This window comes from Rhinatrema bivittatum, chromosome 4, assembly GCF_901001135.1.
Source record: "Rhinatrema bivittatum chromosome 4, aRhiBiv1.1, whole genome shotgun sequence".
Classification (NCBI taxonomy): domain Eukaryota; kingdom Metazoa; phylum Chordata; class Amphibia; order Gymnophiona; family Rhinatrematidae; genus Rhinatrema; species Rhinatrema bivittatum.
The window spans coordinates 328,229,718-328,248,452 of NC_042618.1; the positions used below are offsets into that span (position 1 = coordinate 328,229,718).

Here is an 18,735-nt window from a genome sequence, read left to right on the forward strand (position 1 = left end):
TAAATAAGAATAATATCAACTCCCCCACTTCCGAAACAAACAACATAAGTCAAGACCTTGCCATTTTCTTCAAGAATAAAATAAGCAAAATAACGAACACCTTCAACAACTGAAGAACACCCGGACACACCAAATATTACGCCATGGTCGAACTTTGACCCAATTACAAACATTGAAACCAAAAAAATGCTAAGGAAAATAAACCCTGCTCGCCATGATCTTGATTTAATACCAACCCGCGAGTTAAAAGAAATATCACACATCATTGCTCCCTCCTTAGCAGCTATCATAAATAAATCTCTCGAAGGTGGTGAACTCCCAACCAAATTAAAAATCGCAACTATCACTCCAATATTGAAAAAAAAGAACCTTGATCCAGATGATCTGAATAATTATCGCCCCATCTCTAACCTTCCCTTACTAGCAAAGATGACTGAAAAAGCACTGTTACAACTCAATGAACACCTAGAAAACAATAAAATTCTACACCCATCACAACATGGGTTCAGAAAAAAAAAAATCGCAGCACAGAAACCCTACTACTCAATATATCAAACAAAATAACAAGAGGATTTGACAATAAACTAAGATACCTACTGATACTACTTATTTATTTAGCACTTTTATATACCGACTTTCCAGTAACAGAATTACTGATCAATTCGGTTTACATTCTAAACAATAACAATGGCAAGTTGATGTCAAGCCTTGCTAACATAGGCCTTACTGGCAAAACCCTTGCCTGGTTCACTTCTTTCCTAAAAGACAGGTTCTTTAAAGTCACATTTAACAACAACTCCTCTGATCCCCTCCCCCTCGACACAGGAGTACCACAAGGGTCTGCCCTCTCAGCCACCCTCTTTAATATATACTTACTCCCACTCTGCCAACTAATCGCAAGTCTAGGCATATCATTTTATATGTACGCCGACGATATTCAGCTCCTTATCCCAATAACCTCAACGATCGAAGACGCATTGAGACTAACTGCCAACCACCTTTTCGCAATCAGAAACAAGCTGAACCAACTCAAACTATGCCTCAACATGCTCAAAACAGAATGCATACTCTTCGATAGAAATACAGGCCAAACGACCCCATTACCCTCCTTACAAATTGGCAACTCTAACATTCAACCGAAGAATAATACAAAGGACCTCGGAATTTGGATTGACTCCGAACTAAACTTAAAAAAAAACATCGCAATGAAAACAAAAGACAGCTTCCATAAACTCCACATACTGAAACACCTCAAGCCCCTACTACACCAACAAGATTTCAGAACCGTTCTGCAATCTCTCATCTTTTCCAGCCTCGATTACTGCAACTCACTACTAATTGGTCTTCCCAAATCTACCATAAAACCACTCCAACTGTTACAGAATGCTGCTGCTAGAGTTCTAACCGGCAAAAAAAAGTCAGATCACATAACCCCTGTTCTGAAGAGCCTTCACTGGCTACCGGTCGAACAAAGAATAAAGTTCAAAACCCTAACTATCCTACACAACGCGATTTACAGACCAGATAACACCATCCTCGATAACATGCTCCAAACACACAAACCGCAACGCACGACAAGAACCTCAAGCAAACTGCTCCTAGCCATACCTTCTCTACCATCAGCTAAGCACTCCAACACAAGGAACAGAGCCTTCTCCATCGCAGGACCAAAAGCATGGAACTCCCTGCCGGACTACTTAAGTTCACTCAGAGACATAAAATCCTTCAAAAAAGAACTCAAAACATGGATATTCAGACAGACTTTCACTGATGATGTTGGCTAATCATACATCAAACATACACACCAGAGACTAACTGACTTTACCCTGTTTTTCTTGGAATTATGTATCAGCACCCGTTATACCCTGATTAGACAATATTTATACATAGTTAGAATTGTTTCCCTCAAACTTTGCTACGATGTTTCCGTTATGTCTAGCTAATATATGTCTAGTTAATATGATACCCGTTTCAAGTTATTTACCTGTATCAAGTTGTTATACTGTAAACCGGAGAGAAGGCAGACTGCTATTCTTCGGTATATAAAAGACTTTAAATAAAATAAATAAATAGATATAGGAAGAAAACCAGGAGAACACAGAGCCAGATAACCACATCCGTAAGAGACAAAAGAATAGAGTGATCAAGGGTGTCAAAAGCTGCAGAAATGTCCAAAAGGAAGAGAAGATGGCAAGTACCAGAATCAAAACTTCAGTGAATAGATTCCAGACAAGAAAGTCAGTGCAGTGGAAACAGCAAAACCCAAATTGATGCTGATCAAGAATGGAGTACTCAAAAAAACAAAAAACTGAACTTTGCTTAAGAACAGAAGATTCAATAATCTTAGCAAGAAAGGTAAGGGAAGAAATAGGATGCTAGTTCACTAAAAGTTGTAGGATCAAGTGAAGGATTCTTAAGAATTGGTTTAACAGAGGCTTTCTTAAGAGAAGTAGGAAGATAACCTGAAGTGAGAGAGATTTGTGATTTTGCCAAGATATGGAACAATGTCTTCACAAAAACCTTTGAGCAAAACTGTGGTGCAAGGATCAAGGGAACAAGCGGAACAGTTTGTAGATTCAATGATCTGTGGCATTTTAAGATGAAAAACTTCAGAAAAGATATCCCATAGAGATAAAGCAGTAAGGAAATTGGAGGGGGCGAAAATATGGGAGTGACAAATACAGAACACAGCTTATCGATCTTAGATATGAAAAGAAAAAAAGAGCAAAGCTATCAGCTAGTGAATGATTTGGATCAGATGGAGTAGGAAAAGAAGTGGATGAATTACTTAAACAGAGAGACTTAATATAAAAGAGCTCACAGGAATTACTGGCAGAAGCCATGATTTTTATAGCATAGATGTTTAGAGTTTACAGCATTACGATATGACAGTAGACACTACTTATAAGAATTTAATGCAGACTGTGAGCTGTGTTCCCACCAAGAGGAGTCAGATTGGCATAGCAAATGTTTGATTTCTTAATGTTTGGGAAAACTAAGGGGTATGCTTTGTACGTTTAGGGTACCAAGTTTTAATAGGGGCAGAGTATCTGTAACATGTGAAACAGAATGCTGCCAGTCAGTGATAAGCAGGTCAAAATTATCAGAAGAGGGGTTAAATAAGGGTAATAACATGTCTTTAAAGTGGGAAGAACCTATATGTCCATGCCTAGAAATATGATGAGATGCAGGAATGCAGAGGAGGAAGAGGAATTAATATACTATATCAAGTAATTGTCAGACCAGAGTATAGCTTGAATAGAAATATTAGAAGAATCAGTAAAGAAAACAGATTAATGAAAACTAGATCAAGTGTATGACCTGCCCTGTGGGTGGAGCCAGATAAAATCTGGCTCCATTCACAGGTCTCCATTGTTTTGAACAAAAGTTTCACTGTATGGGAAAGAGGTGTGGCATCAAAGAACATTAAAATCACCCAAAATTATGGTATTTGGAGAGATCAATATTCTGGGAAAGAAGAAATTCAAAAAAGGGAGAGATATTAAGGACTAAAAGACTAGGAGAACAATAAACCAAGCAAACATTCAAGTCATATAGAAAAGTGCCAAGTGATGCACATAGGATTATTTTCCCCTACGTACAGGTATGTGATTCTAGGTTCTGTATTAGGAGTCACTACCCAGGAAGAGGACCTTTTAGACCCTGTAGAAATACATTGAAATCCTTAACTTAGTGCGCAGCAGCAGTCAAAAAAGCAAACAATGTTAGGAATGATCCAAAAAGGAATGAAGAATAAAATGGAAAATATATTGTCTCTGTATGGTACTACAGGGCTATCGCATCTTGAGTATTGTGTGCAGTTCTGGTTGCCACATCTCAAGAAAGACATAATGGAACTAGAAAATATGTAGAGGGCGGCAATAAAAATCATAAAGAGAATGGAACCACTCTCCTATGATGAGAGGCTCTGCAGGCTAGGACTCTTCATCTTGGAAAAAAAGACTGCTGAGAGGGGACATGCTAAAGGTTTATAAAATCATAAGTGGATTGAACAGGTATATAAAGGACAGTTATTTACCCTTTCAAGTACTAAAACAGGAGGACACTCCATGAAACTAACAAACTGCAGATTCAAAACAGATCAGAGAAAGTACTTTTTCACTCAGCGCACGATCAAGGTGACTAGTATAGGAAAATTGGTTCTTACCTGCTAATTTTCATTCCTGTAGTACCACAGATCAGTCCAGACTGTGGCTTGAGCCTCCTGTCCAGCAGGTGGAGACAGACCAAATTGTGAGGGTATCCCATATCAGGACAGAGCTAGCCTACACCCCTTCAGTATAAAGTACTTTCAAAGCAGATATAACTTAGATCAAGCAAGCAATAAGAAAAAGCTAACAAATTGAACAAGTGAACAATTGAAAGGATTCTGTATGAATAAAAACGCTCTTGCATACAATTTTATTTTCATCTGTTAGATGCTTCCAGTGCCTTTAGTAATAGTAGACAACAAATCAGATAATTGAAAAAACCTGTAGAAAAAGACAGAACATTCGAGCGGACGTATCAGATCTAGTTCGGGTGGGTGTCTGGACTGATCCGTGGTACTACAGGAATGAAAATTAGCAGGTAAGAACCAATTTTCCTTTCCCTGTACATTCCCGGATCAGTCCAGACCATGGGATGTACCAAAGCTTCCCTAAACAGGGTGGGACCGAGATCGTCCCGCTCGAAGAACATGCTGCCCAATGTCTGAAGACAGTTGATTTTTTGGAACATGTGAGTTCATAGAGTAGCCTGATTTGAGGCTACTAAAAGCCAGTCGTCCAGATAAGGAAAAATCTGGTCGACAGTTGTCTGAGATGAGCCACCACCACCGCTAAACATTTTGTGAACACTCTTGGGGCTGAAGACAGGCCAAAGGGTAGAACCTTGTATTTATAGTGGCTGCTCTGAGCTTGAAAGCAAAGGTACTGCCAGGAAGAAGGGTGCATGGGAATATGGGAATATGGGAGTACACATCCTTCAATTCTATGGAACATAGCCAGTCGTTGGGTGTAGGAGGGAAAGAATAGTCTTGAGAGACGTCATCTTGAATTTTTCTTTTTGAATGTGTTTGTTGAGATTCCGTAAGTCTAAGATGAGTCGAAGACCTCCGGACTTTTTTGGAATGAGAAAATAATGGGAGTAGAATCCCTGATTTTCCCGTGACATTGGAATTCTTTGAATGGATTTCTGGCTTTGTAGATTTTGTAACTGTTCTTGAAGGTACAGTGAGTGGGTTGATGTATTTTAGGAGGAGGGAATATGAGGGAGACATGGGAGTGATACAAAATGTATTCAGTAACCCTCCCTTATGATGTTCAGCACCCAAGCATCGAAGTAATTGCTTCCCAATCGGCATAAAAAATTTGAAGGCGACCTACTATGTATGGTGGTGGAGGTGGCTCAGGATAGTTCGAAAAGATGAAGTCTGTTTTTGAGGAGGTGCTGGTGTTTACTTTTGTGGTCTTTGTTGATGAGGTCGTCCATGGGACTGATGAGTCTGAGGTTGGTGGGAATAATTCTGCGATCGATAGGTATTGTATGGTTTAAAGGGTATCCTTGAATAGAACTTCTTGAACAAAGGGTAAAATTTCCTGGACGAGGTATAGGGCTCCGTTGGAGATGTGAGTGATAGTACAGCGGTATTCTGTTCTTTAAGAAGAGTAATGGTTTCCCCAAACTTCTCACCAAAAAGATAGTCTCCTAGACACGGTATGTCCACTAACTTATGAACGTCCTCTCTAATTGTGCTCGCTCTCAACCACGCCATTCGTCTTGCTGCTATAGCCGAAGACCTTGCAGAAGACTCAAAGGACTCATATACAGACTGAAGTAGATGGCGAAGCCCTTCTTCCATGTCTGTAAATGTTTGTGGTAGGGTATTATCAGAGGATAAACATAAGGCACGTAATCTCTGAAGACATTCAAATAAATACTGGATTACGTAAAACTGGTGTTGAATTTTTGTCGTCAACATGGAAGAATGGTATACTTTACGGCCGAAGTCGTCCATCGACTTATGGTCTTTCCCTAGTGGTGAATTGGCATGAAGTTTTGACCTTTTTGCCTTTTGATAGTGCAGATTCCACTACTATTGAGTTGTGTGGCAGCTGTGTGGAATCGTAAATTGTGGAATTACGCATACGGTACTTTAAGTCCGTTTTCCTCGATGAGGCTGCGGTGGCAAAAGGTTTTCTCCCACATTTTACGAAGAACTGTATCCAGCACATTTTGTGGTGGTAGAGCTGTTGGTTCTGGAGGCATTTCAAATATTTTCAATATTCCTAAAACCTCCGACTTAGGATCAGGGATCGTTCCCATCTCGATATTTAAAAGAGATCCTACTTTCTCAATGAACTTTGCATAGGATAAGTCCTCGGGAGGGGAATAAGGTTCCGGGAGACTTTCCAGAGAGTCAGATGGGAATCCTGTAGATGAACCAGGCGACGATGTCCATGGGGAGTCTGGTCGATCTGGGATTGGAGATGGTGCCGACGGCTAAGACGGAAGGAGCGGAGTTGGTGATGCACATGGCGAAGGCTGAGAAGGCGCAAGTAGAGGCCGAGGATGTGCCGTGTTCATATCTTGGATAAAAGTATTTAATGCCTGTGAAATTTGTAACATCGCTTTAGATGCAAGAGGTTGTGAAGGTCCCGGAAATGGACCTGGTCCTGAAGGCATTGCTGCTATGAACGCGTCTTGAGGATGCAGGCAGACTTATGGAGAAGACGAGGGGATTGTGGACTACTAAGAGAAGATCCATCAGAATTAGAACCCTCGCTAGAGGTGTCAGAGTCATGGACAGAGACTAGTTCCACATGCTGGCCAGAATCTGTCTCACTAGATTTTGAAGATGTTATATGCTTAGTTTTTTGTGGCTTAAGATATTCCTGACTTAGAAGGGTAGACTGCGTCAAGACTGGAGTTAAGTGCATTGGAATTAGAGGTTGAATCAATAGCTTCGCATGTTTTGAGTCCTGATGCTTCAATGCGTCGTGTGGCATCAGCGCTGTATGCTTAGATGCGCTTTTGTGCGCCGATCTATCGTGCGCCAATTGGTGCAATGTGTTATGCGCCGAAGCACCGTTCAAATGCTTCGGCTGATTTGATTTTCTGCATTCCAACCTTTTCAGTGTCGAGGAACGGGAGCGAGTGAGTTCAGCAAACTGAAACCCAAGCGGCTCATGAGGGGATTTTTGTGAGAGAAGAGTTGCGGCCTCAGCTCCCTTCACTGGCTTTGGTGGTTTAACCAACCTGGCCAAGGCACCCTCTAGCGAAGCAGACCTCTTAGATATAGTGTCTTCTTCGGTCTATTAGACGGTCCCGGCAAAGACTGTGTGAAGAATATCTTTAAACATGCGATTTTCTCTGCGCACTTCCTTTGGGCCCTGGGGGACATACGACCACAGTCCCCACATGAGACTTGGCCGTGTTCTGGTCCCAGGCATATGTAGCAGTAATTATGTCCATAATTTACCACATTGACAGTACTTAAATCCTGATCACTTAGGCGCCAAGACTGCTCAGAAGAAAGAAGAAAACAAAATTTGAGAAGAAATCTTTTCAGAGACGAGGAGGAGAAAAACCCTGCGTGCAGACTGCTCGCAGAAAAAAAAAAAAAAAAAGACTGAGGTAACAAGGCAATCGCGCGGGAAGCTCACTGCGCAGCCGAACAGAGTTCAAAACTCTGTACTAACTGAGAGAACTCCGCCTACTGACTGGTTGCGAGGCGCTCCCAGACAGCATGGCTAATTCAGCCCTGCTACAGATGGGAAATCGACAGCGAAAAGTAGGAAAATGTTTTTAAACCTACTGTGCCGAAGAGAAGCACAGACTGCGAAGGGGGACCTGACAATGGGATGGAAAAAAATCCAATTTAGACACAAAAAAACCCCCAAGAAGCTCCAAGAACCACGAGGCAACTGCACCACGAAAAAAAGAGACTGAAGGGGGACCTTGCGTGGATGCGCCGATGGTGTCATGCTGGACATGCTCGGTGTGCCAGTCAAAGCTTCTAGAAACTCTGACAAAAGTTTTCTGTGCTGGGCTCCATCTGATGATGAAACCCATCTGTGAGGACTACCATACTGCTTGTTCTTGGAGAAAAATAAAACTATTAAATTCAGAATTATGTCACAGGGTGCCCAATTCTGCTCCTTAAGTGGTATGACATTAGTGGCCTGAACAGGTCAACACACCATTAAGTCAGTCAGAGATTTCCAACCAGACCTTGTTCCTTATGTATAAGGTCTGTGTACTATAGATGTGTTAATGCAATGTACCTCTCCCCATTGGAAGGGGCTGTAAGTGTGTATAAAACCTCAGCACCTATGTGAGGGTCCTGGAGTCAGGGAGTTTACAATTAGCCTTAGCAAAGCACTGAGGGAGCAGGTCTCTCTCCTTGTGGAGGACACTTAGGATATCCTTTTGGGCAAGGAATGCCCGAAAGGGGCAAGACCAATGTCTATCAAGCCCAGGAACCTGTCTCTGAAAGTGCCTAGTCCAAATCACAAGTACTTGAAGATCCCAAATAGTTTTCTATTTCACACCAAGGGCTAAGCAATGGCTTTCCCAAGTCTAGTTGGCTAATATCCATTTATGGTCTTCTTCTGGAATGCGTTAAATCCTCTTTTGAGCCCCACTGCCCTGGGTACATCCTCTGGCAACAGATTCCATAGCTTGATTGGGTGCTGAATGGGGAAAAAAAAAAAAATAATAATTCCTACGAGCTGTTTTAAATCTGTCAGTTGCTAGTTTTATGGAGTATCCCCTAGTCCTAATGTTATTTGAATAACCATTCTTTATCTCTAACACAGATGATTTTATAAATCTCAATCTCTTCTCTAAGCTAAAGAGCCCTCATTTTTTTTAGCCTCTCCATAAGAAAGCTTTTCTATCCGCTTTATCATTTGTCATTCCTCTGTATTTTTATTTAGAAAATTTTTAGCCTGCCTATCCATAGTTCTACATGAGTTACAATAAGGCATTCATAATATGAAATACTGACAAAGTAAATAAAAAATAAAATATACATACAACATAAAATCATACCAATGGCACCAAACATACCTGGTAAGCCACATTAGACAGTAAGCATTTTAAACCAAAGGCTTAGACTTAAATTTAGTTGTAGACCATCAAAGCTGGTTCACAATCAAAAAAGATTAATTAAAATCAAATGCCTGTGCAAAAAGATATACCTTTAGTTTGCAAAAACTCAGCAATGAACCACCAGCCTTTACCTGGCAGATAAGGCATTCCAAAGAAAGAGTACAGAGACAAAGAAAAAGGCATTCACAGGATTCTGCTAATTGAATTTAACTGAAGGAACATGTAAAAGCAACTGAGGAAAATCTTTAAAAGACAACAGGCAAATAAATCTTTAAAACAGTGCAGAAACACCTCTGAGCAAGGCCATACATTGTTTTGCATAGTAACATCAAAAATCTTAAACTGTACTCAAAAATGAATGGGAAGCTAATATAATGCAAATATAACAGCTGTTATATGGCCTGTTACTCAAACCCCAGAAACCAACCTTGCAGCTGCATTCTGTAGCAGCTGTAAGGTCTTGGTTGAGGTAGTAGGCAAACCAAGATAAAGGGCATTATAATAAATCTGGGGTCAAATTGACAAAAGACTGTACAACCATTATAAAGGCAACTTCACTTAAAGGTTTCACATGGTGAATCAACTGAAGTTTAAAAAAAAAAATGCACTCCTCACAACCATTCTAATACAAGGACAAAATGACAAGGAAGAGGTCAAGCAAAACACTGAGGGCCGGATTTTAAAAGCCCTGTGCGCCAGGGGGCTTATTTTGCATAGGCTGCTGGTGCTCGCACAACCCCGGGACACGCGTAAGTCCCGGGGCGGGACCGGAGGCATGGTGCTGGCCCGGGGGCGTGGTCGAGGGCTCCAGACCAGCCCCCGGGTCAGGTGATGGCACGCGTGCGCCGGGCTCGGCGCGTGCAAGTTTCACAAATGTGCACGCCCTTGCGCGCGCCAACCCCGGATTTTATAAGATACGCACGGCTACGCACGTATCTTATAAAATCCAGCGTACTTTTGTTCGCGCCTGGTGCGCGAACAAAAGTACGCACTTGCGCAAATTTATAAAATCTACCCCTGTGATTTCATACCTGCAATAAAGTTTCTATGCCCATCAAGTCTTTTTTTGGAATGGGACAACCCGAACTGCATACAATATTCAAGGTGCATTCATACCATAGATCAATACAAAGGCATTATGATATTCTCAGTTTAATTCTATATTTTCCAAATAAATCCCAACATAAAAAATAATTTAAGTTTATTACATTTTTAATAGTAAATGCACCTAAGCACAGAGTTGGTAAAACATACACATATCTCAATACAAAAGACACTCTGCACTATTATAAACAATCTAAGCATCAACTCCCCCTCTTCACACATCAACTCCTGGAGAACAGCCCCACAAATGACAGCAGTGATGCTGCTTTTTCTTTGATGCAGGCCAGAAAGCACTACTCAAGTCTTGGTGTTTTGGTCTGCCTTGCTGAATAGGGAGCTTTTGAGGAGCTCCAGCTCAACTCTTCCCAATGAGGCAGACAATGCTGCATTGCAGGAAGAGGGGTGACTTATAAGTGCTTTATAGAGTTCCTCCATTTTATAGGCTCTGGCGCATTGTGTATGTGGGGACATTCAATCTGCAATTAGAGCAGTTGGCCTTGTGATGTTCTGGTCCTAGGCAATGAAGCAGAGTTCATGTCAGTCTGTAATGGACATTACTTTGCCGCAAATACAGTTTTTGAATCCACTTTCGTCATCTTTTGCTAGATATTTATTTATTTATTTAAAGTCTCTTCTATACCGATATCCGTTCGCACATCGCATCGGTTGACAAAGAACAAGAACTTTTGGGCGGGGCCCTTACATATAACAGAAAAAGATATCCTGAGAAGGCAATTTATTTTTTAAATTTTTGGAGCCTAGAAAAGTGCTGCTGAGGTACAACCTTTATAATAAGAAAATACAAATAAGAAGTTTAGAAAAAATGAAAAGAATGAAGGAAAAAAAAAAAAAAAAAAAAAAAGGAGTACACATCTGTGTTGTGCTCAGACAAAAAAAAACCCCCAGACTAAGGAGGCTCATGAGGCAATGCCAGAGTGGGAATTTCCACATATGCTCAGTACAGCTAAAAGCTCTACTAGATAGAGACGGGTATGTTTGGTGCCATGGCTTATTCAGCCCTGCTTATCAATTGAATAAACCCTAAAAGGCTGACTTTTCCACCTTGGTCAGAGGAATTTGCATGGTGTCCCCTGTGCTCAAGAGGGATAGGGACTACATTTATAAAAACTGGAAAAACAAGGCAGGATAAGGCGTGCAAAATTTCCAGGTCATCTATACGGGGGGAAAAAAAGCCACATTTCATGAACTTTAATAAGGTGTCATATTAAAGAATTCAATCAGTGTCACCCCCATTTTAAGGCCAGCACTGCAGGGTAAGTAATCATCATTTTGCTATCTTTGGCACTCTGTGTGTCTTACTTTATTTTTTCTCTTGGGTGAATATTAACACAAAGCTTTCCCAATTTCTCTACATCTGTTTTATTTATTTATTTAGCATTTTTCTATACCGACCTTCATGGTTAAATACCATATCAGATCGGTTTACATCAAACAGGGGAACTGTAACAGAAAACCAAACTTTTTTATATAAATGAAGAATCATAGTTCAGTCTACCTTTTTGATAGAATCCATCATGTTCTTCAATACCTGAAAAATCAAGCCTGGAATTCCTTATTATGTGAAACTGAAAGCAGCTAGATTGGCCCAGGTGACTTTTGATAACAATACAGTGAATCTTTTGCTATCCAAAGTTGTTTTTTGTGTATTGTAGAGTATATTGACCCTGAAACTAACAGGTAGCAGATTTACTACAAATTTTATGAAAGTATTTTTTCTATAAATGGACAATTAAGCTTTGGAACTTACTGGCAGAAAATGTGGTTAAGGCTAAAAAAGGTTTAGACAAGCTTCTGGAGGAGAGGTCTATAAATAATTATTAAACAGAATTTGGTTTCTCCATCCAAAATCTTATAGAAAGCAACATGAAACACTTTCATATTGGGATTTGCTGGGTACTTACAGGGGACTCAGTCTGGCTACATTTGGAGATGGGATGCTGGGTTTGATGGATCTTTAGTCTGACCCAGCATGGCATTTCTTATGTAAAAATTAACCAGGTCAAACATAATGAAAAGCAGCAAATGTATAACACCCAGAGAAAGCTGTCCTAGGTCCTAACCCATTTTTGTGACAACTAATTACTGCTACTATTAATAAACATTTCTATAATGATACAAGACATGCATAACACTGTACAGGCTCACATAAGAGAGTCAATTCCTGTTCTGTGGAATTTATCAGATCAAGACAGATACACAAGATGAACTTTATTTATTGTAGAAACTGATTAAATAAGGCCATGATTGGATTTAAAAACAGCCTCAAAAAGAAGTTTGTTTGTTTTTTTAGATGGGATTTGAACATTGCCAGAATTGGAGCATGGCTTACCACCTCAGAAAGGCCATTTCAGGCATTTAGTTCAGTGAGGTGAAAAGCGCAAAACTGGGAGCTGGACACTGATAAGAGCAGCTTGCTTGAAGAATGTAGAAAGAGATGAGAATGAGGTGCTGCAGTATGACTGCACTTGTAGATGAAAGTCTTGTAGTGTATGTATTTATTTATTTTCTATTCCGCTTTTTGCACTTTTTTCAGCACTTCAAAGTGGATTGCATTCAGGTACTGTAGGTATTTCCCTATCCCCAGAGGGTTTACAATCTAAATTTGTACCTGAGGCAATGGAGGGTAAACAGGGAGCCAATGTGGTGACTTTAGAAGAGGTATTATGTGGTCCCAGTGACAGTGGTAATCACCACTACTCTTTGTAAAGCTGATGAATTTTATAGGTAAGAAAAACAGAAAATTTTACAAATCTTTTAGTAGTCTGTGTCAGTATGTGCTTAGCAGGATTAAAAGTACCTTTAATGTGTCTACTTCCTGTTTTAATCTTTGGTTATCTGCTTGTAAATCTCGATTTCTCTGCTCAGCATGTACCAACTGTGTTTCCAGCTCTGCTTCTAATTCTCTACTTCCCTCTTGGAATTCAACAAGCTCTTCTCGTGCTTCCTGGCAACTAGAGGGTAAGAAAGGAGAGGACAAAGTAAGGTATTTACGATAGTCACAAAACTAAATTACATTAACTTGTTAACAGTTTTATCCAACAGCCCAGATGAAACTGTCAGTTGGTTTGGCCTCAGCACGGCAATGCAGAAGCCCTGTTAGGTGCAACAGGAAGCTGAAGCTCTATGCTTAGGCTCTGGGAAGGAGAGAAAGATATTTCTGCTGCAGGGCAGTTGTACCAGCACTAAAGCAAAAATGATACAGTCAATCTTGCAGGAGAGTTTTCACTTAGCCTTCAAACAGTAAAAAAAAAAAAAAAAAAAAAAAAGAGAGACAAGAACTGTTCAGGTACGCATTTTGGAGTGGAAGGGAGATCTAAAAACCCCAAATGTTCAGCTTCTGGGTGCTCTCAAACATACCGCAGAAAGCCTAGCACCACAGGGCAAGAGCAGATTGGATAGAAGCAGCAATACTATAAACTGATTGCACAACTAAACTCTTAAAACTCAGGTATTTAAATACATTATGCACTGAATTTATGGCATCTGGCAGATGTGTTAATATTTGTTCCTGTAATGCCACACAATGCCTTTCAGTTTAAAAAATACGGTACTTCAAGAGCAGGAATAAAGACCAATGTGTTACAATCTTTCAAATTTTTCTCTTCTCATTAAACATGAAAAACTAAATACTGGATCATAAATTGATTAGCTGTCTTTCTAATCATAATACAGGGAATCTTGCAACATCAGTAACTACACATTAAGCAAGAAAAAAAAAATAAAAGGAAAAAGCATATAATGCAATGTAAATCCTTTCTAACAGACAGAATTCAAGCCCACATCCTGGGGAAATAAGCAAAAAGGGGCAGATTTTAAAAGGGATACGCATGTAACCCTTTAAAACCGCTCCTGCACGCGCCAAGCCTATTTTGCATAGGCCCAGCGACACGTGCTAGCCCCGGGACGCGCATATGTCCCGGGGCTTGAAAAAAGGGGCGGGGCATGGGCGGGGCCAGAGCCTCCAGGCAAGCGGCCATTTGCCGCTGTGCCCAGGATTGCAGGCTGGCTGTCGGCCGGCACGCACAACCTATGCCTGCTCGGAGGCAGGTGCAACTTCTAAGTTAAAGGTAAGGTGAGTTTAGATAGGGCGGGAGGGATGAGAGGAAGGCCGCGCGGCTCGGCACGCACAAGTGTGCACCCCCTTCCGTGCGCCGATCCCAGATTTTATAACATGCTCACGGCTGCATGCGCATGTTATAAAATCGGGCCTAGATCGTAAGATCCAGCCCATTATGTTTATATTTACATATTCTGCTTTTCTTGCTTTTTCAGCACTTCAAAGCGGATTACATTCAGGAGCTTTAGGTATTTCCCTGTCCCCAGAGGGCTTACAATCTAAGGGGTAGATTTTCAAAACGTGCGTGTGCAACCCGTGTCAGCGCTCACAAGGGGGGGTAATAAATTTGCAAATACGCGCAGCGACGCATCGGGGCCTTCCCCAACTCCCTCCCTGTCCGCTTCAATTAAGGAGTGAACTGGGAGGGAACTTCCCAACCCCCTACCCTAAACTCCCTTCCCTGCCCCTCCCCCTAACTACCCCTAATTTTGGTATTTTACTTTTTGCTCCTGCCAGGGAGCAGGAGCAAGTTACATGCGCCGGCACCTTGCCAGCATGCCTCTAGCCCCACCCCTTTCAGGGACTTATGCGCTTACCGGCCTTTTTGAAAATAGGCTTGGTGTGCTAGGCCCGACCACGCGCGAAAAGTCCGGATTTTACGCAAGTGGCCTTCCGAAAATCCACCCTTAAGTTTGTATCTGAGGCAATGCAGAGTAAAGTGACTTGTCAAAGGTCACAAGGAGCAACAGTGGGACTTGAACCCTGGTTCACAGCCCGCTGCTCTAACCACTAGGCTGCTCCTCCTCCCTAGTAGAAACAATACTATTCCTGGAAAGCTGAAAACAAAAACATTTAAATAGCTCCTTCCCTATAATCAAGTGACATCAGCAGATCGCGCAACTAAAGAAAGGTCTCAAATTGAGATGAATCAAGGAACACATAGGTATTTCCTTGGTAAGTTACTATACGTTTGCAGGGAAATTTATGGAAGAAAGTAGCCCCCAAAGAGAACCGTTTACTGCTTAAGAGAAAAAGAATAATTTCCTATGCTGTTGTGTTTCACAAGAGATCCGGATAAATAAAAACCTTTAGCTTTAAATTTGAAGTATTCCTTAAATATTAGCTCTTTATCCGTATCAGAAACAAAAGAAGCTAACAAGGTGGCTCTATTGGAAATTCATTGCTTTTTGAATACCCAAGGGACTAAGCATTTGAACAAAGAAAAGAAAAAAAACACAAACATACTAACCCGTGGATGGTAAATTGCTGAAAATCACTCTACTGTGACATAAAGAACAGTTATTGCAGAGCTGGTAAGTTTTAATCTAGACTTCCAGTCTTAAATTTTTATTTGGGAAGAACTGAAGAGGATTCTCTTCTTTTTTTTTTTAAGCCCAGGCTCTCCTACCGCTTTTATAAGAGGCAAAAAAAAAACCCAACCCCAAACAACTCTAGGACAGAGTATAGAGAAAACCTCTCTCATCAGTCTAGAAGCTAACTGCCTAAAAGCATACAGCTCCATGCTTGAACCTAACACTGGCTTCTATCTGATGTACAGTTTATGTAACTAGACTTGCGAAATCTGTGGAAAAAAAAAGAAGATGTTCTTTCACCCTGTTTCATATATTAGTCCATACCTTTGCTTATACTTCTTGGAAAGTTCTTTCCAATAATCAATTTCCTCCTTTGGACTGGAGAAATTCGGAATCTCTTCACCATCCATGACCAACAGAATCTGCAAATGTATATAAACACACGACAAATTATAGAAATACTAAATTTTGTTTGTATTTATTTATTTATTTAAGGATTTTTATATACCGGGGTCCGTAAGAAACATCACCTCGGTTTACATTCAAACATTAATTCAGCAAAGAGCTTTACAATATAACATAATAACTGTATGAATATAAGACTAATTATAACTTTGTAAAAAAAAAAAAAAAAGAAAATTAATATAAGAGTGTCTGTAGAAATATTCTGAAAGGTATATACTAGAACTCAGTTTATTGATAGAAGGCTTTTTTGAATAGCCAGGTTTTTAGGTTTTGTTTAAATTTTTTGTGGCAAAGTTCCTGGCGTAATTCAGAGGGCATAGTATTCCATATTGTGGATCCAGCAATGATGAAAGAACGTTCTTTTGTTGTCGAAAGTTTGGTCAAATTAGGCGCAGGGATCTTCAGTTTCGCTAGATGTTGGAATCTGGTAGGTCGGATTGATGTTTTGAATTGTAATTGATCATTGAACCATTGCATTTCTCTGTTGTGAACGGCTTTATGTATAAGAGTCATGGATTTATATACTATGGTTATAAACATATAAATATAGCTGGAATTAAAGTTTAAATACAAACTGCATTATTATTTACTTTTACATCAATGCTCACCAAAAAAAAAAAAAATCACACAAGGAAAAACTGCAGAAAGCAATGTCAAGAGTAAGTAGGTCCTCAAGTTAAAAATAAAATACACACAGAGGCTTGCAAAAGTATTCGACCTCATAAAAAGTCAGATTTGTATGGATTACAAATGACAGATTTTTCCAAAAAGTATGTTTATTGCAAACCAGTATGCTCTTAAAGTAAATTTTCAAAGTCACAACTCATTATTTCTCTGCATTTTTTGAAACAATTAAAAACTGAATAATGCTGCTTGCTTAGGTATTCAACCCCTGTGCTGTGGAAGCTCCAGGTTTACACAGATGAAAGATATTGCCCTAACAATTGTCCTACCTGAGGGGGAGGGGAAGGTTAGCTTTTCTGGATAAAAGACACCCTCATTCCAGTACCATTGGTCAGACTGAGAATTTGAAGGAAACTGTGAAAATAAAGACCAAGGTACAATTAGATCTTACCTGCTAATTTTCTTTCTTCGAGTCCGGATAGATCAGTCTTCAGCATGGGTTTCGTCCTCTTACCAGCAGATGGAGGCAGCGTTCAGACCTCTTCCTTGAGGATCCCTCCTAAATAGACTGGTTATGCAGGGAAGGGGTCAGATTCTTAACCAAGCTGGTCCTTAAACCCTTTCATCCTCCTTCACCCTCTAATCCTGTTTACCTATTTCAGAGAAGAAAACATCTCTCCCCCCCCCCCGACCAGAGCAAGCAGACTTCCTGGTCTCATTCTGCCCCTTGTTTTGCTTAAACTTAAGCAAGTAAAATACATTGGCTAGTGATGAAGTTAAAAGAAAAGAAGGAGGGGCTAAACTGCTATAAAAAAAAAAAAAAAAAAAAAAAGAACACACAACAAAAACTTACCCCATAAGAACATAAGAAATTGCCATGCTGGATCAGACCAAGGGTCCATCAAGCCCAGCATCCTGTTTCCAACCGAGGCCAAAACCAAGCCACAAGAACCTGGCAATTACTCAAACACTAAGAAAATCCCATGCTACTGATGCAATTAATAGCAGTGGCTATTCCCCAAGGGCCGGGTTTTAAGAATTACACGCACAACCCAGCGTGCACAAATCTACACCTGATTTTATAATATGCGCGCGCAGCCGCGCACATTATAAAAGCCGGGGTCGGCATACGCAAGGGGGTGCACACTTGTGCAACTTGCGCGCACCGAGCCCTAGGGGAGCCCCGATGACTTTCCCCATTCCCTCCGAGGCCTCTCCGAAATCGGAGCGGCCTTAGAGGGAACTCTCCTTACGCCACCATACCTTCCCCTTCCTTCCCCTATCTATCCCGCACCCCAGCCCTACCTAAATCCCCACCTTTATTTTTATATTTTTTTTAAATTTTTTTAAATTTATGCCTGCCTCTGGGCAAGCGTAGGTTGCACGCGCTGGCCAAGTGCCAGCGCACGATCCCCCGGCACGGTCACTGTGCCGGAGGCCTCGGTCCCACCCTGCCCAGCCCACTCCCCGCCCCTTTTTTCAAGCCCTAGGACATACGCGCGTCGCTGGGCCTATGCAAAATAGGCTCGGCGCGCGCATGAGCTGGTTTTAAAGGGTTACGCGCATATATTACGCACGTAACCCTTTTAAAATCCGACCCTAAGTAAACGTGAATAAAAGCAGTTAATGGACTTCTCCTCCAAGAACTTATCCAAACCTTTTTTGAACCCAGCTACACTAACTGCACTAACCACATCCTCTGGCAACAAATTCCAGAGCGTAATTGTGCGTTGAGTGAAAAAGAACTTTCGCAGATTAATCTTAAATGTGCCCTAGTCCTTCTATTATCCAAACGTGTAAATAACTGATTCATATCTACTCATTCAAGACCTCTCAATCTTAAAGACCTCTATCATATCCCCCAATCAGCCGTCTCCTCTCCAAGCTGAACAGCCCTAACCTCTTCAGCCTTTCCTCATAGGGGAGCTGTTCCATACCCTTTATCATTTTGGTTGCCCTTCTCTGTACCTTCAAGAAAACACAGAGGTAGGCGATCTATGATAGCCGTCAGGAAAAACACAAAAATAGATGCCT

The 18,735-nt window shown here is 40.9% G+C and overlaps 1 protein-coding gene across 5 annotated transcripts in view; it reads right to left on the reverse strand.

Moving 5' to 3' along the window:
• Positions 1 to 18,735, reverse strand: part of NDEL1 (nudE neurodevelopment protein 1 like 1) — a 129,594-nt gene that overhangs the window by 95,286 nt on the left and 15,573 nt on the right. For 4 of the 5 annotated variants that reach the window (XM_029600347.1, XM_029600344.1, XM_029600345.1 and 1 more), the window contains exons 2-3: positions 15,937 to 16,034; positions 13,040 to 13,193 (exon numbers count right to left, since the gene is read on the reverse strand). In XM_029600347.1, the coding sequence (XP_029456207.1) occupies positions 13,040 to 13,193; positions 15,937 to 16,022 (240 nt within the window). In that variant the 5' untranslated portion in view covers positions 16,023 to 16,034. Of the gene's footprint in view, positions 1 to 13,039; positions 13,194 to 15,936; positions 16,035 to 17,152; positions 17,270 to 18,735 lie in introns of all 5 variants that reach the window. The other variant, XM_029600349.1, reaches the window with a different exon arrangement.